The following is a 17,402-nucleotide window of genomic DNA, read 5'->3' on the forward strand; positions in this document are numbered from 1 at the left end:
TTAAAAAGTAAATGAAGAGTAAGGGAATAAAATTATGTCGGTGGTAATGTCGGATATATTGATTGCTTATGTGTCCAAATTTATTGCCACATCACTAAGTTTACAGCAACTACGTGATACTGTTAATTTGGTGTGTGTTTTTGATATTTTTTTAAGACGTCAGAGTTATATTTGAAATCCGAAATATATTAAGTATTAACAAGAGACAGGAAATATTCAATGATGCTTTACTATACAAAAGTAATCAAACAGCGGCAATAATCTAAGGTAACATCTAGAAACATATTCTATTGTACCAAATAAAAAGAATCACATCTAGAAGCTAGAAAGTGGTCAGAAATTGTCTAATTTATTTTAATCACTAATTAAGAAGAAGACAAATTAACGAACTATTGATGTCAATTGATAAGGAATATAATATTTTATATGAAATTTTGATGCTACATATAATAAATAAAATATATATTATAAGAATTTATTTTTACTATTTAATTTATTTTTAAATTAATCAAATTTCTAGAGAATTCTAGAAAAAGAAAATAAGGCAAAGTGAAAAAAGTAAATTTGTAGAAAAACAAAAAGAAACAACGAAATAAATTAATTCAAAATTATAGAATTTTATATGGATTCATCTCACGTGTGGCTACATAATGATTATTTATCCAGAATGGGACTGATTATACAACTTTAAAAATTCAGCTCATGATTATCTTTTAAAACTGAAATTGAAAAGGGAAAAGAATTAAATAAAAAATAATATTACATGGGTAATGGGTTCATTCACACAAATCAATTTAATTAAACTTTGTATAATCATCAAAAAAGAAAACTTAAACTTTGTCTTGCAGTATTAGGATAAAAGAAAAAGTTTTTGAAAAGGAAAAATATTTTTTTTTGATCGGAATCTTAATGATAATAAAACATCAAATAAAATTACCTTAAATTTTATTCATAACAAGAGAGAGAGAGATTTTTGCCCTAAAATTTATACAAAATTGCATATAAACAGTTGATATCATTTTAAAAGAAACATTTTTGGGTTGAGCTTTTTAAATAATTTACTGAATTTTTAATTCTTTTTGAATGATGAGTAGTTCGTACCGGAGCTTTATAAAAAATCCTCCTTTAGATTCTAATTTTCACTTCACCATCGGTTAACAAATCGTACAAATGTGGAAGGGTCAAATTGAACTAAATTACACGTTACACAATAGAAAAATAAAAGGAAATAAAACGAATTTGTATGAACTGATTTAGAGATCCTTTCACAAATACAAATAAAAAACATATTTAGTGATTTTCAATCTATTTATGCCCTAATTAATACGTTAAAACCATAATTTTATACGATTCACAAATAAGAATTTAGATAAAAAAAATAAGGCTTAATCTCTAAAATATATTCTCATTTTGGTGTCTTATATTTGTTGTCAAACCTTTCAAAACGTCAATTTTCATCTAATACTAATAACTATGTTTCCATTGCAGCCAATTAGGCATAATTATTAAAGAAAAAATGCAAACTTTTTTTAATTTTTTATTTATGATCAAATTGTTAGAAATTAGTATTCGAAATTCTATAAAATTAACATTTTTAAAAGGTTGGACAATAATTAAATAAAGGAACGAAAAGATAGAATATTTTTGAATGATTAAACTGAAAAATAAATACATATAACATCGCATTATATCAGCATAAATTATATCCATTTAGTAATAAGAAAATTATATCCATACAATTAATAATCTTCAAAAAAGAAAAAAAAAACTTTATAAAATGAAATTTTGGGCTTGAACAGTTTCTTATTTCATATTCTTACTAGTAATATTAAACAATACAAGATCATAATTATATGCTAACAGAAAATATTACAACTCTATAATATACAAACCAAAATAGCATCAAAAATGTATTAAAATTATGTGATAGGATATAGTATATGATAATTCTCACATGTTCGTCTACATAACATTATTAATTGTATGAATAACTAACTAAACTCCTCATCATACCTACAATACAAATATTTTATAGCCTAATAATCACCCATGGCACCTCAACTTTAGGGGTACGGGCGCTAAACCCCTGATGTTTAAAAACGGGCGCTAAACCCCCTGAACTTTGAGGCGGCGCTCACAAAACCCCTTTTGCTCCAAATATGACGAAAATACCCCTGTCTCCGTTTTTTCAGTCAATTGTCAGTCTTAAAAAAAAACTGACACTGCTATATCATCTGACACGTCAGAATTATACCTTAAAAATTTCAAACACCCAAAATACCCTTACTTTAATTTAAAAAAAGACAAAAAAAAAAAACAAACTCAATCTAATCTAATGAATTAACCCAGCAACTGACCCGACCAATACCCCAATCCGACCGACCCGACCACCGCCGAAAATTTTTCCGGTCATCTTCTCCGATTTGAAGATGACCGGAAAATTTTCCGGTCATCAAAAAAATCCGTTCCTCAGAGGAACAGATTCAGATATGTTCCCTGAGGAACAGATTCAGATCTGTTCCCTGAGGAACAGAGATCTGTTCCTCATATTGAGGAACAGAGATGAATCTGTTCCTCAAAGGAACAGATCGTCGGATCTGTTCCTCAGAGGAACAGATCGTCGGATCTGTTCCTCTGAGGAACAAATTTTTTTGATGACCGGAAATTTTCCGGTCATCTTCAAATCGGAGAAGATGACCGGAAAATTTTCCGGCGGTGGTCGGGTCGGTCGGGTCAGTTGCTGGATTAATTCATTAGATTAGATTGAGTTTTTTTTTTTGTCTTTTTCTAAATTAAAGTAAGGGTATTTTGGGTGTTTGAAATTTTTAAGGTATAATTCTGACGTGTCAGATGATATGGCAGTGTCAGTTTTTTTTTTAAGACTGACAATTGACTAAAAAAACGGCGCCAGGGGTATTTTCGTCATATTTGGAGCAAAAGGGGTTTTGTGAGCGCCGCCTCAAAGTTCAGGGGGTTTAGCGCCCGTTTTTAAACATCAGGGGGTTTAGCGCCCATACCCCTGAAGTTGAGGTGCCATAGGTGATTATTAGCCTATTTTATATCAACAGAATAGACATTGAACCCCCACCCCAAAAAAAAAACAATTAATAACATAGCACGATGAAATTGAGTTGAATAAGTCTTCTAAACGTTGGATAATATAATAGGTCTAATTATTAATGCCTCAATTTTTTTAACTTTTTTTTATATTTTAAACTTTTAAAACCGTCAATTTTATTCTATTTTTAATTATATTTTTTGTAAATTTGAGTTTTCCTATTTTAAAAAAGTTCAAATATTTTCTTTATATTTAGCACATAATCTTATTTAGATCACGTGTCAAATATGAAGAATAGATTATAAAAAAATAGATATAATTAAAATCAAATTAAAAAATAAAATAAAATTAATAATTTTAAAGTTAGAGACATCACCAAACTATTGTTACAAATGTTTAGGAATAATTGAACCTATATAAAATTGTATTGGAGTTGGAGAACCGGTCCTCTCTACTCTCACATGAAACAAATAAAAACAATTTAATTGATTGAGATATATTATAAATATACTAGAGAAGCAATGTACGTGTTTATTGACCCTTTTGTAGTTGGAGTATTTGAACAATAGACCATACTTGGCCTTTGTGAAAAATTACTTCCATCCAAAGCTATATTATTAATTTCTGATTTTTATTTGGTCAATATTACTTTGGACTCAAGATATATGATTAGTTGTATTTTTTTTTTTAGAAAACAAGATATATGATTAATCATTAATATGGCATAATTATCAAAATAACTTTCGTAATTATCAAATTCTACCGTTTACTTTTGTAAATTATCAAATTTATATTGCACTTTAATAGAAAATATATAGCAATCTCATCCAAAATTCAGCTAAATTTGATTTTTGACATTAGCATTTTTTTTTATTTTTAAAGAGATGAGTTAGCAAATAATTGTCACTCGCCAATAAAACCAAAACTCAAATTGCTATTTACGTTCTCAATTTATTTCGTATCTTTATTATTTTCATAATTAAATTTTTAAATAACTATAATGCTACACCATTTTTTTTTTTTGGTAAAATTACCAAGATTATATTAAAAGCTCAAACCAAGGAGCACTATTTACAAGCAAGAAAACAAAATTGATTACATCTCACAAACTTAAGCCTTTCCAAGCTTCCTGCATTTGCCTAAGAACAGCTGAGTTACTATTCTTTGCTAACAGCTTCAAGAGAACATCCTGTCTGACCCAACTATAAATCATTCCACCAGTGATATCAACATCTTCAAATATCCTTACATTCCTCCCTCTCCAGATGTTGTAAATGCAGCTAACAAAAGCAATTCTCCTGATCCTTGCTATCACACTTTTGCCTTTAGTTTTCCTGCTGAACCAGGCCCATTCTCTTCTCCAACTTAACACACTTCTATTAATCTTACAATTCTGGAAAACTTTGTTCAGCACAACCATAGAAACAGGGCATTCAAAGAAGAGATGTTCAATGGTCTCAGCATACTCGTTGCAGAGAACACAAGTGTCATTATCAATAGTGCCCCAATGTTTCAATTTATCCTTAGTTCTTAGCTTCTTCTGAACAGCCAACCAAGCGATAAAACTATGTTTAGGAACAAAACCAGGACTCCAAAGTGTTTTCCACCAAGAAACTTTCTCATGCTGACTCCTAAAACAGTTCCAAGCAGATTTAATAGTGAAAGTGCCAGAATTATTATGAATCCAGACAGCTTTATCCTCTTCCTCCTCCTGGACACTATAATTGTTTTTGATCAAATCCCAAGCAGCTTCAGTTTGGTCATCCACAGGATCAGGCAACTTCCATTCACCCATACGCCAAACATCTTTAACTTTTGCTTGTTTTGGAACATCAGAATCAGAGATAGAAATACCTGAGAATCTGTCATACAAAGATCTGCCATCAATCCACGGGTCATGCCAAAAAGAGATATCCCCTCTACCCAACTCAATTCTGAACCCTTCATACATGTCATTCCTCAACTTAATCAGAGACCTCCAATTCCAGCTTGCTATCAGAGGTTTAGTAATACCCCAAAAGCTCATCAATTTCAGCTTGTTCTTAATCACCCATTGAGCCCAGAGGGATTTTTTAACAGCAACCAGGTCCCAAATATGCTTCATAACTGCACACTTATTCCAGATTACCATATCCTTAATCCCCAACCCCCCTTCACACTTCTTTCTACAAACATCTTTCCAAGACACCAGATTACCATGCTTAAACATAATAGAACCTTTCCACAAAAAATTCTTGCAAAGCTTCTCCACACCTCTAGTAACAGAGATAGGCAAAACAAAAATGGAACTCCAGTACACTTGCATGCTGAAAAGCACTGCATTAACAAGCTGAAGCCTCCCAGCATAGGTGAGATGCCTCACTGTCCAGTGAGAAATTCTATTGGAAATTTTATCAATAAGGGTCTTGCAGTCATTCTTACTCAGTCTCTTGCTAATAAGAGGAACCCCTAGGTACTTAATAGGTAGAACCCCTTCAACAAAACCTATTTTCTGCAAAATCTCACCCTTAATGCTATTGTCCACACCACTAAAGTAAATATTGCTTTTCTGAGTATTGACTTGAAGGCCAGACACATCATAAAAGTGACTCAAAACTTCAGAAATCTGATTAATATTCCTCATATCACATTTACAAAAAATGAAGAGATCATCAGCAAAACATAAGTGCTTAATTTTCATATCCTTACATCCAGAGTGGTAAATAAACTCTCTATCATCAATACACCTCAAAGCCCTAGATAAGTATTCCATGACTAGAACAAAAATTAGGGGGGACATAGGATCACCTTGTCTCACTCCACAAGCCCCTGGAAAAAAACCCTCAGGAACCCCATTAATCATAACAGAGAAAGAAGGAGTTCTAATGCAGGTCATGACCCATTTTATGAATTTATCAGGAAACCTAAGCCCTAACAAAATCTCCTCAATACAGTCCCAGTGAATTGTATCATAGGCTTTCCTAAGATCAATTTTCATAGCACAGTCTTTTTTACCCTTCACCCTATGGTAATTAAAAACTAATTCATGAGCTAGTAGGATGTTATCTCCTATTTTCCTCCCAGGGATAAAAGCAGACTGTGAATTATCAACTAAATACTCCAAACAAACCCTCAACCTGTTAGAGATAATCTTTGTAATACACTTATACAACACATTACAACAGGAGATAGGCCTATAATCATTCAAAAGTTCAGCATTATCAATCTTAGGAATAATAGTAATGATGGTAGCATTTACCTGCTTCAGGAGGTGGCCATTTTCAAAAAAATCTTTTACTGCATCACAAATATCTCTACCAATAATCTCCCAGCTCTTCTTGAAAAAAAGACTATTGTAGCCATCTGCACCTGGGGCCTTCTCACACCCAATACTAAAAATAGCCTGCTTTACTTCATTGTCAGTTACACTCTTGCACAGATTACTGCTATCAATCTCAGAGACCATATTACCAGCATTTAAAATATCATTTTTCACATTTGCTCTTCTGGGCCTGGAAGTACCAATCAGATTTTTGTAAAACTCAACAATACTTTTAGTAATCACCACCTGGTCATTGGTCAAAACTCCATCTACTTTCAGCTGTGAGATTCTATTTCTGGCTTGTCTTTGCTTCAAGGACTTGTGAAAGAACTTAGTGTTTAGATCCCCAAGCTCTATCCACTGAATTCTGGATTTTTGTCTCATTAAATTCTCCTCCCATCTTAGCAGTTTCCTAAAATGAATAGCCACAGCTTGTTCTTCATCCAGGAGATAGCTATTAAGAGGGTCTTTTTGCAAGTTATCCTGGATCTCTTGCAGAATATCTCTACATTTCTCCACCTGATCTGATATGTTGCTAAAACAGGACTTATTCAGACTTCTAAGCTCCTTTTTCAGCTTTTTCATCTTCTGAAACACTTTAAACATCTTGAAACCATTAATAGGTTCATTCCAACTCCTCCTAACAGTCTCCATGAAATCTTTACTTTCAGTCCAAACATTGAAGAATCTAAAAGGTTTGCCCTTGAAAGTAATGGAATCATTGAAAAGCACAATCAGAGGGGCATGATCTGAAATTCCATGGTTAAGAACTCTGGCTTCAGATTCAAAACTATCCATCCAGACTTCAGATACCAGCACCCTGTCTAACTTTCTCCAAATTCTATTATCTCCCTCTTGGTTGTTAGTCCAGGTAAAGAGATTCCCTTTCCAATTTAATTCCACCAGATTTGCATCATTCAAACAATCCTGGAAGTCATCACAATCAAGCTGATTTGCCATGTTTCCACCACACCTCTCATTATTCCTAAGAGTAGCATTAAAATCACCAAGTACCACCCAAGGAGTAAGAGTTCTTCTAGAAATATCCACCAGACTCTTCCATAGTCTCTTCCTATTCAAATTATCATTCATGCCATAGATGAAAGAGCACATAAAAACTCTATCATTACTCCTAACTTCACAATGCATCAACTGATCAGACTTCTCCACACAATTAACCATAATGTCATTTTTAAAACACACCCAAATCCTTCCTAGATCACAGCACTCATCATTATTGATCATAGACCACCCAAACAACTTCAAAGCTTTCCACACTTTATTCATATTACTACCTCTAACTCTAGTTTCAATAATAGCACACAGAGATAAATGATTAGAAGCTAACCAATTCCTGACCTCTGCATGCTTAATGGGATCATTAAGACCCCTGATGTTCCATACCCCTATCATTTACCCCTTTCAGGGGTTATATTGACTCTCTTATTCCTCTTATCTCCAATTACTCCAGTTTTTGACCCTCCACCTATCTCAATTGTTTTGCCTACACTTCCACTCTAGGTTTGCACAGCACTAACAACTTTCCCTTTTAACTTGTTCACCACAGGAGCTTTCTTATTCTGATTATTCTGACCTTCATTCTTCTCAGAAACATCTGACTTATTAGTTCCCTCATTAGTTACCTTCTCCAAAACACTGAACTGATTAGCTGAGACAATTCCAACTTCCTTTGCTGGGGTAGTTTCACCCTCTCCCCCTTGCTTAGCATTCTCCACTGCATTATCTTTTTTAACCCATTTCTTTTGAACAGCTTTCTTCATTTTGCATTCAGCAGTATTATGTCCTATGGTTTTACACTCTGCACAAGCTGGAGGTCTCCACTCATAGACAATACTCTGTATCAACTGAGCTCCTTCCTCATCCTCCATAGTCACTTCTTGAGGAAAATCCCCAAAAGCATCCATTTCTACAAGGACTCTTGCATAAGCTAATCTAGATAGATCATGAGTACACTGATCAGTATACATAGGTCTTCCACACAAACTCGCCAATCTCCCAAGCATAGTAGCATTCCAGAACTCCCATGGAAGTTTAGGAAAGTGAATCCACACTGGAACCTTGAGCATCTCATCCATCTCAAACTTCATTCTCTTCTGCCATTCTTTTAGAACCAGAGGTCTTCTGTCAAAGAATATAGGTCCATCACTCAACGCTTTTAGTTTGCCCTCATCATCTTCAAACTGGAGCAGGAACATTTTCGAATTAATCTGTATCACAGATTGCAGCCCTATATTCCTCCATCTACTCATAACAAAACTTTTCAAGTGAAAGAACCTCGGTTCATACCCAATAACTTGACAGATTAGGGCATACTTCCACTTCTCTTCTTCCTCAGCAATCTCAGATGAGTGGAATTTCACAACTCTTTTTCCATCCCTAACAGCAGGAGGATGATACTGAAGCTTCGTTCCACTATCTCTAGATCTATTCTCAGCAAACAAAGACCTCCACGACTTAACTTCCTTTGCTTCTATTTCCTCATCTTCATCTTCTTCTATCAGAGGCTCTTCTGGGTTTTTTGTATCTTCAAACGTTTTAGAACCAACCTTCTGAAACTGCGAGTTACTTCCTATACTCTTCTTACTCACTACTGATTTCACACTCTCCAGCCCATCTCGACCCATATCATTCTCCTGTTTCTTCTCAACAACAGATTCAATCTTATCTAGACCCAGGATAGTTCTCTGAGAATCACCACCCAGATCTACCCCTACTTCCACGATTTCTTCCACCATTCGCTCATCATTGTTTACAACCTCACCAACAAGTTTCCATTTCAGATCATTAGCTTGTTTTTCCTTCAGACTCAACACTTTTTTTGGTTTCCTCCCCATGATTTGGGAAACAGCGTACGATAGCAACCAGTGCTTAACCAGCGCCGAGAGAAACAAAAATCACATGATGAGAGAGAAAAAATAAATCAACAACAACAAAAACAGTTTCTACACCATTTTTTATTTTAACTTTTTTAGCATAGTGCTATTTAAAAATATACGTAAAATAGAATGTTGATTTTATTAAATGCGAAAGAAAATTATAGGATTTTTAAAAAATTTGAGAGTATTTTGAAAAATAAACCTACTAATATTTAGTATTTCTATTTAATATTATCAAGCTTTTATAATTTTTTTGGTAAGAAATATTCCTCCGTTCCAAAATATTTGTTTAAAATGTCCTTAGAGTATATCTAAGTGAGTTAATCTTAATTATAAGAGAATGAAAAAGATTAAATTATAGGTTTTAAGAAAAAAGTATTTATATGTGAGCGTAAGAACTTTAGTTTGGAACTCCGAAGTCCACAAAAAATTCCCAACACTAAATCACACCAATCAAATTCATCTTGATACTTAACAATATAATTAGTAATTATAAATATAAATATAAAATATAAATGTGTTTTTGAAGCTTAAAGTCATAATTAGCTAGCTAGGTAGCAAAAATATAAAATAGATGGACCAACATTTGGCTTATCAATCCGTCTAGATGATAATTCCGTATGAAAATGAAAATGATATTTATTAAATGTTTGATAAGGAAATGCTTAGACAATTAAACAAGAAAACAAAACATGTATGGATAGAGTAATTAATACATTATATAGATCGTCCAAGAATAATATTGTTCATATTCAAGAAAGTTGGAGGTAAATTCTAAAGAATTTCTTGCATAATTGCAAAATGTTTACACTAAATATCAAAAATAAAAAATGTGGCGAAGTAACCAAGAACATTACAAGAAATTTGGCCACTATGTCTGATATTATCAACATGCAAATTATCAAGCATCTAACAGATTACAGGATATTTGAAAGAAAAAAAAGTTTTTGGTCTCAAAGATAATGATATTGATTTGAAATAATTCCATGATAACTTTCACAAAGTAAAAAAATAATACATTTTCAAATCCTTAAACTATACCAGTTTTGATTATTTAATTTCTAAATTAATTTTTATTTATTACTGACCCCTAAATTTTTCGGATTCAAAATTGTCCCTGAATGAAAATATGTTATACGCGTGATTTCACACTCTAAATTAAACGCATTAATTGTCTAGAAGCATCCACCTAAGCTACACTCATATAAATAAAATATAATTTGAACGCTTAATTCTTTTCCAGTTTAAAGTAGTTTAAATATAAATTAAGTATTATTTTATTAGAATATATTTGATTTATTATACAAATTCGACATTTGTTCTAAAATTTCATACGATGAAGCCTTTTATGATGTAAAATATTCTATGGGTAGTAAAATGAACTTATTCCAGAAATTTATTGACTAAACTTGAAAAAGTAAAACCTTTTGACCAATAAGCTATTTCTCGTATCTTTCAGTTGACGGCTAAATCATCACGTAATTACAATTAAACATTTTAAATCAATTACTACCTAAACTAACGGTAAACTTATTCTCCAGTTTCTTTCTAACTAAAAGCCATTCATAAACCAACAACACTACGCGTAGACCCTGTAGAAATAGTCAAATCTCTCCCTCTATAAATACCCCCTCAAACTTTCACTTCTTCCACAATTACCAAACTCATCTAAACATCAACTTCTCTCTCTAACACTCTAAAAAACACTCACACTTTCTCTCTCTAAAATCTTTAAATTCTATCCGACCATCTTTAAAAACTTTAATTTTTTTTGCCAAGAAAAGAAATGAGAACTATGTTCTTTAAACAATCTGGCTCACCATCGTCGTCTCCGATGAGATCGCCGCCGCAGCAACGCCATACATTCTCTGCAAATTTAATGGATGAGAATATAGAGAATGCTTACTCTATTATTACTAAATGGGACTCTCATGATTCTTCCTCTGCAGATTATTGCTCTTTAACTTCACTTTTCGCAGCCGAAAATCGTCAAGAAGCTAAACAGTATCTTAACTCCGTTAAAGCATTACAAGCCGCCATGCAGTATTACATAACGGAGAAGCCTGGTTCTGATAAACTCGTTAAAGCTCAAACCCTAATGCAAATCGCCATGAAACGCCTCGAAAAGGAGTTTTACCAAATCTTGAAGTCGAATCGCGATTATTTGGACGCTGAATCAGTCTCCAGTACTCATTCTTCTCGAGTTTCAAGATCGAGCGGCGCTGCTTCTGTGTTCTCCGAGGATTCTGGAGATGAATCGGAGAATGACGGGTCGTTATCGTCGAGATTCGGTGACTCAGTTACTGAGGTGGAGCGAGTTTCGATGGCTGCAATGGCGGATTTAAAAGCTATTGCTGACTGTATGATAGCTTCTGGTTATGGAAAAGAGTGTGTCAAGATTTATAAAATCGTTCGAAAATCGATCGTTGATGAGTCGTTGTATCATCTCCGAGTTGAAAGTTTGAGTGTTGCTCAAGTTTTGAAAATGGACTGGGATTTACTGGAGATTAAGATCAAGAGCTGGATAAACGCCGTTAAAGTCGCCGTTAAAACGTTGTTCTACGGCGAGAGGATTCTGTGCGATCATGTTTTCTCCGCTTCTTCTACGATTGCTGAGAATTGTTTCTCTGATATTACTAAAGAAGGCGCTTTATCTCTGTTTGTTTTCCCGGAAAATGTAGCAAAGTGCAAGAAAACGCCTGATAAAATGTTTAAAATACTCGACCTCTACGAAGCCATAGCTGACCAGTGGCCGGAGATTGAGTCTATCTTCAACTTTGAGTCTACCTCAGCCGTCCGATCACAGGCGGTTAATTCCTTAATCGGACTTGGTGAAGCTGTTCGTACAATGCTAACGGAATTTGAAGCGGCGATTTCGAAGGATAATTCTAAAACGCCGTTACCAGGCGGCGGTGTCCACCCGCTAACACGTTACGTCATGAATTATATCTCCTTTTTAGCTGACTATAGCGGCGTGCTTTCCGATATCGTCGCTGATTGGCCGTTAACGACGCAAACGTCGTTACCGGAGTCTTACTTCGGAAGCCCTGAGATTGAAGACGGCGCGTCGACGACAATACCAGTCCGTTTCGCGTGGCTGATTCTTGTACTGCTGTGTAAACTTGATGGTAAAGCTATGCTGTACAAAGACGTGGCGCAGTCTTATTTGTTCTTATCTACTAATCTCCAATACGTCGTCAGTAAAGTCCGTACATCGAGCTTGAGATTCTTGATGGGCGATGATTGGATTGAGAAACACGAGACTAAAGTGAGACAGTACGCACAGAATTACGAGCGGATGGGGTGGAGTAAGGTTTTAGCTTCCTTGCCGGAGGATTTAACGGCGGCGATGACGGTTAATCAGGCGGCGGAGCTGTTTAATAGATTCAATTCCGCTTTTGAAGAATCGTATATGAAACAGAGTGGCTGGGTCGTGCCGGACGGGAAGCTCAGAGATGAGATTAAACTATCGGTGGCTAAAAAGCTCGTGCCGGCTTACCGGAATTTTTATGAGAATTTTCGGCCTGTGGTTAGAAATCCTGGAACTGTCCGATATACCCCTGATGATTTGGGGAATTACTTATCTGATTTGTTCTTTGGTAATAGCTCAGGGTCTTCTTCGACGTCGTTTTCGTCGCATGGTGGCAAGAGTCGTTGATTTTAGGCCATTTATTTGTTTGTTTGTAAAAAGTGGAGTGTACATATTTTTTTTTCAAAAAAACTGAGGCCTGGAATTCTTGACAGGTGCATATGATAGAGATGTAATACTGTAAAGAAATGCATTCTTTCGTATTATTCGAGAAGTATTCTAATTTTAACAAGATTATTCGAGAAGTATTCAAATATAATAATATTATTTATCAAATTAATTATTACTTATATTTAACATTATTTTAACATATTAGATTGTATAAGTTGATTGCTAATAATTAAGATTTCAACAAAAAAATATTTTACCTTTTTAATTTGACAAAAAACAAAATAAGAATGACTTCAAAAATAAAAAACTTTAAAATAGCTATTTTGAAGTTTTATGTTCTATTTTCAATTTATCTACCTCAGTTAAAAAAAAACTAAAATTAGATAAAGCGTTGATTTTAAAAATATTTTTATTTAAGGTCATAAAATTTATCTTTATTTGATCTTTGATGTCAAGTTCAAGAACAAGATGAATTTTTAATGTTTAAGTGTTTAACATTATCTTTAAAAAGTGATGTTTTATTGTTAATTAAACTAATTAAAACTGACATAAATAGATAAATTTTAATAAATATTGTTTTAATAAATAATATTTATTAATTTATTTTGTTAATCTTTAAATTAGTTAAAAAAGTACATTTAATTAAATCATAGATGTTATATATGTTATATAAGTTTACAAGTATATATAAATGTAGATGAAACTATACTTTAAATGTCTTAAAAGAATCCAAATGTGTGTTGTGCATGGGATTGAAGGAAGGAAAAGGTCGGAAGAGTTGATAAAATTAGTGACGATGAGATAAATATAAATATAAATATTATAGATACGTAGAAAAGTAAATAGTATTAGAAGATTATTGGAAAGAACATAATTTACTCATTCTTGCCGATTATTTTGAAAGAATAAATATGGTATTTTGACTATATATCAAGCACAAGCAAAACAGCAAAGATGGGAGTTGTTCAATTTTATTCTCTACTTAATACTTTTCTTTTTCTTTCTATAATGGAAAAATGTATAACTGAATGTGAACTATATATCAAATTGCAACGTTCTTGCAACTAAATTATATATGCGGAAATGATAATAATAATAATAATAATAATAATAATCTTTCTATCTAACTTTAATTTGATATGAGCTATGGTCCATATTTGAGAAAACAAATCAGCAGAAAAACAAGTCTCAATTTCTAAAGATAAGATTGAGTTTATATATTTTATATACAGATATTAGGTTTCTCTATTACATGTGTGTATTCTGCATGCAGCTAGTTAGTCTGACATTAAATGTTTTATTCATATTTTTTACATTAGATGTTTTTTAAATTTGATCCTATACTTTTGAGTTGTTAAAAGTAAGTTTTTCAATTTTTTTTTAGTTTGACTTAATATTTTTAATATTTTTTGACAGAAATATTTAATGTTTATAAAATTAAAAGTAAAAAAGATTCAATATATACAAATTATAGAGACTCGATTTAAAAAAAAAATATACTAATACACCCAATGCGCTTTTTGTAAGATAAAAAACAAATCTCATGCACACCAAATTATTGCACCAGTTCAATATATGAATATTCAATATTTGATTTATAGTGTTATACTAATACAAATTGATGAGAATTGGATGTATTAATTTATACTTATGAGTTTTCACCATAATTAAATGTTTCATTGTATATATATCAGATAACTTAGATGATAATTAAGATGAGTTGAAAAGAGTGATTAAAAAAAGAAATCATAGGCCGGCAGTCACGACTAAGATAGAATCTTTAATCTGCTTCCGACCTAATAAATATTCTATGTTTTGGAATGATTTATGAAGCCGTCGTTAATATTCATTCAATATTATATAATATAAAGAAGTTGCTTTTACCAATTATTCATATAAGACAAGGAAAAGTATATGATAAATCACCAACCGTAACCGAGCTCCGGAGTACCTGAAATCACGAGAAGAACAGCGGTCGGAAGGAATGCTGGTGGAGGATATCCGCAAACTGCTCCGACGCTCTAGTCAGTTTTAGTGGGGGAGAAAAAAAAAGAGAAAAAAACAGTGTAAAAATTAAGAGAATAAGAAGTATCTCTAGAGTTTGCACATATGGTGATTTATATAGGCCCACTCGAGCAAACCTGCACTGAGATTTTCCTTCTTTTTCTTCTTTGTTCTCCACAATTCTGTTAGTTGAGGTGGCATATTATGTTGTGCCTCGAGCAGAGTGTCAGATGCGTGTTACGTAGGAGACATTCGTGTGTCAGAGATCCTTCTGTGGTCCTCAAAAGTTATTAGACACGCACGCTAAATTTAGATACGACTCTTTTGAGATATTTTGATATTTTCTTATATCTCGGTTGCTTAGTTTATGAGGACCGGGATAACCGCTATGCGTTATATCTCGGTCATCCTACAGTATGTCTTAGACGGCTTTTACCCTACTGCTAGATATGTGAGGTATCTCAGCGGATCTGTGAAAGGTCTACAGGTTACTCGTTTGACTAAACGACATAATACATTGATGAGGTTGCTTCGCCCCCTATGACATGTTACCACTATGTTATCACTAGTCCCCCCCTAGTATATCATATATTTATGCCAGAGTTATCAGCTATAAGTGAGTGAGTGGGGTTCTATTTTATCTTCGTATCACATGCTCGGTTGTTGGTCGGAGTTAAGCATGGAGTAGATGTATCTCCGTACTATCACGTGGTATGTTGTCAGTTGTTAATAATCACGTTCCTCGGTTCTTGCTTGTGATTTTGACGAGTCACCAAAAAAGGAGCTTGCTTTTGACATCTGTATCCGAGCTGTCTCCATATGGTGACGCTTTGATGTTTTGACGTCTTGCTTTTCTTTGATCTCATTATCGCGTTTGCCACGTGTTCCCCTTATCCTTTATGCACGTTAAATCAAGAGACAGTTTAGGTGATCGGGGTAAAGGAAAATTGAATGAATGACCTTTCAATTTTTCCCGATTTTTAGTTACCTTTTTCATTTACCAACTCCTCACCTATTCATTTCTTACCATTTTTCACATTCTGAAGTCTTATGAAACTTTTTAAAACTCTCTAAAAAAAAAAATTGGTTCACTTTTCTCGCTTCCTCTTGACTGAACTGGATCAGAATTTTTTGCTTTCAAAGATCAAGACTTAATTCTTAATCACAAGTAAGTTTATTATTTTCTCTCAATCTGTTTTTCTACTTTTATTCTCCGTTTTCGTGTTTTTGATTCGCATGATTTAGCGTTTGTGTCATTGTTTATAAATGTGTTCAGATTTTGTGTCTTTTGTTTGAAATTCCAGGTTCGAAACCTTAATTTGAATCTAATTCTGAGTTATGAGAATCCTCGCATAAATATTGTTTGGATTTTGAGTTTTTGTTTGAGATTTGTGGTTATGAATCTGATTTTGCTACTATTCCCCTTGCTTTTGTGTGAGTTTGAACTTCAGTTTCCGTATCTAATTTGATTTTCATTTGAAGGTTCAATTTCCAAAAAACTCGAAATTTTTCCTTCGTGTTCTTTATGTTCGTCCCTTATATTTCTCTTTTTTTTTTCTTGCTTTGAGCTTTAGTTTTAAGTTTTTCTTCCATTTTCCCGTTTTTTCTCTTTTAACCAGGAATCTCGCCTTATCGAGCTTCCTTTCTATTTTTAGGTATCGTTGGACGAACGTTCCTCGCAAGAAAAGGGTAGGGATTATTAGGGTAGGTTAGATGGGGGTACTAACTCGCCCAATGCCAAGGTAGATCATACGGTTAATGATGTGGAGTAGGAACTAGACGAGGCTCCTCGTCCTAAGAAATCTCGGAAGGGCAAGAAAAAGGTTGGCGAAGACGAGCCTCTTAAGAGGATAAATCGGAGACGAACCTAGTACCGTCTCGGTGCGACCAGGGATTCCTTGATGCCATGAGGGCAGTTTTCAACATCCCCGCCGAGTATGTTTTGTCTCTTGTTCTGTCGGGCAACAAAGTTAATGACATGCCGCCTCCTCATACCATCATACTTAATTTAGAGCATCTTCAATCCGGGATATGATTTCCTCTTCTCTTAGTGTACAAAAGATTAAGTTATTACTTCGGGGTTCCTTTAGGTCAAATTCATCCCAACGGAATACGTCATTACATTTGTTTTATTACCTTATATAAGAAACACAACATAGAGCCGACCATGAAATTATTTTGTTGTCTTTTTTAGAGCCGACCATGAAATTATTTTGTTGTCTTTTTCCATGTCTCTGAAAGATAAACGAATTTACGATTACGTGCATTACCAGAAAGAGATAAAAAAACGAGCTTCTTGCCTTAGTGATCGGGGTGGTAGATTCATTGAAAGACTGGAAAGAGGACTATTTCCAAGTCACTCGCCCCAAAGGTCTGACCGGGGTTTATCATCACTGGATGGATGTCGCGAGAAAACCTCTTAAAAGTTTTATCATACGCGGG

General features: G+C 33.7%; 1 protein-coding gene across 1 annotated transcript; it reads left to right on the top strand.

The window, feature by feature from the left end:
- The first annotated feature begins 10,919 nt into the window (after positions 1-10,919).
- On the top strand, positions 10,920-13,077 carry LOC126664805 (exocyst complex component EXO70H1-like). Its single transcript, XM_050357363.1, has one exon. It carries the CDS (start codon positions 11,043-11,045, stop codon positions 12,912-12,914), a length of 1,872 nt encoding a protein of 623 aa, XP_050213320.1. The 5' UTR covers positions 10,920-11,042; the 3' UTR covers positions 12,915-13,077.
- The last annotated feature ends 4,325 nt before the right edge of the window (positions 13,078-17,402 follow it).

Source organism: Mercurialis annua, linkage group LG1-X (genome assembly GCF_937616625.2).
Source record: "Mercurialis annua linkage group LG1-X, ddMerAnnu1.2, whole genome shotgun sequence".
Taxonomy (NCBI): Eukaryota; Viridiplantae; Streptophyta; class Magnoliopsida; order Malpighiales; family Euphorbiaceae; genus Mercurialis; species Mercurialis annua.

Coding starts and splice junctions, on each gene's coding strand:
- LOC126664805 (XM_050357363.1), top strand. CDS start 11,043: ATGAGAACTATGTTCTTTAAACAATCTGGCTCACCATCGTCGTCTCCG.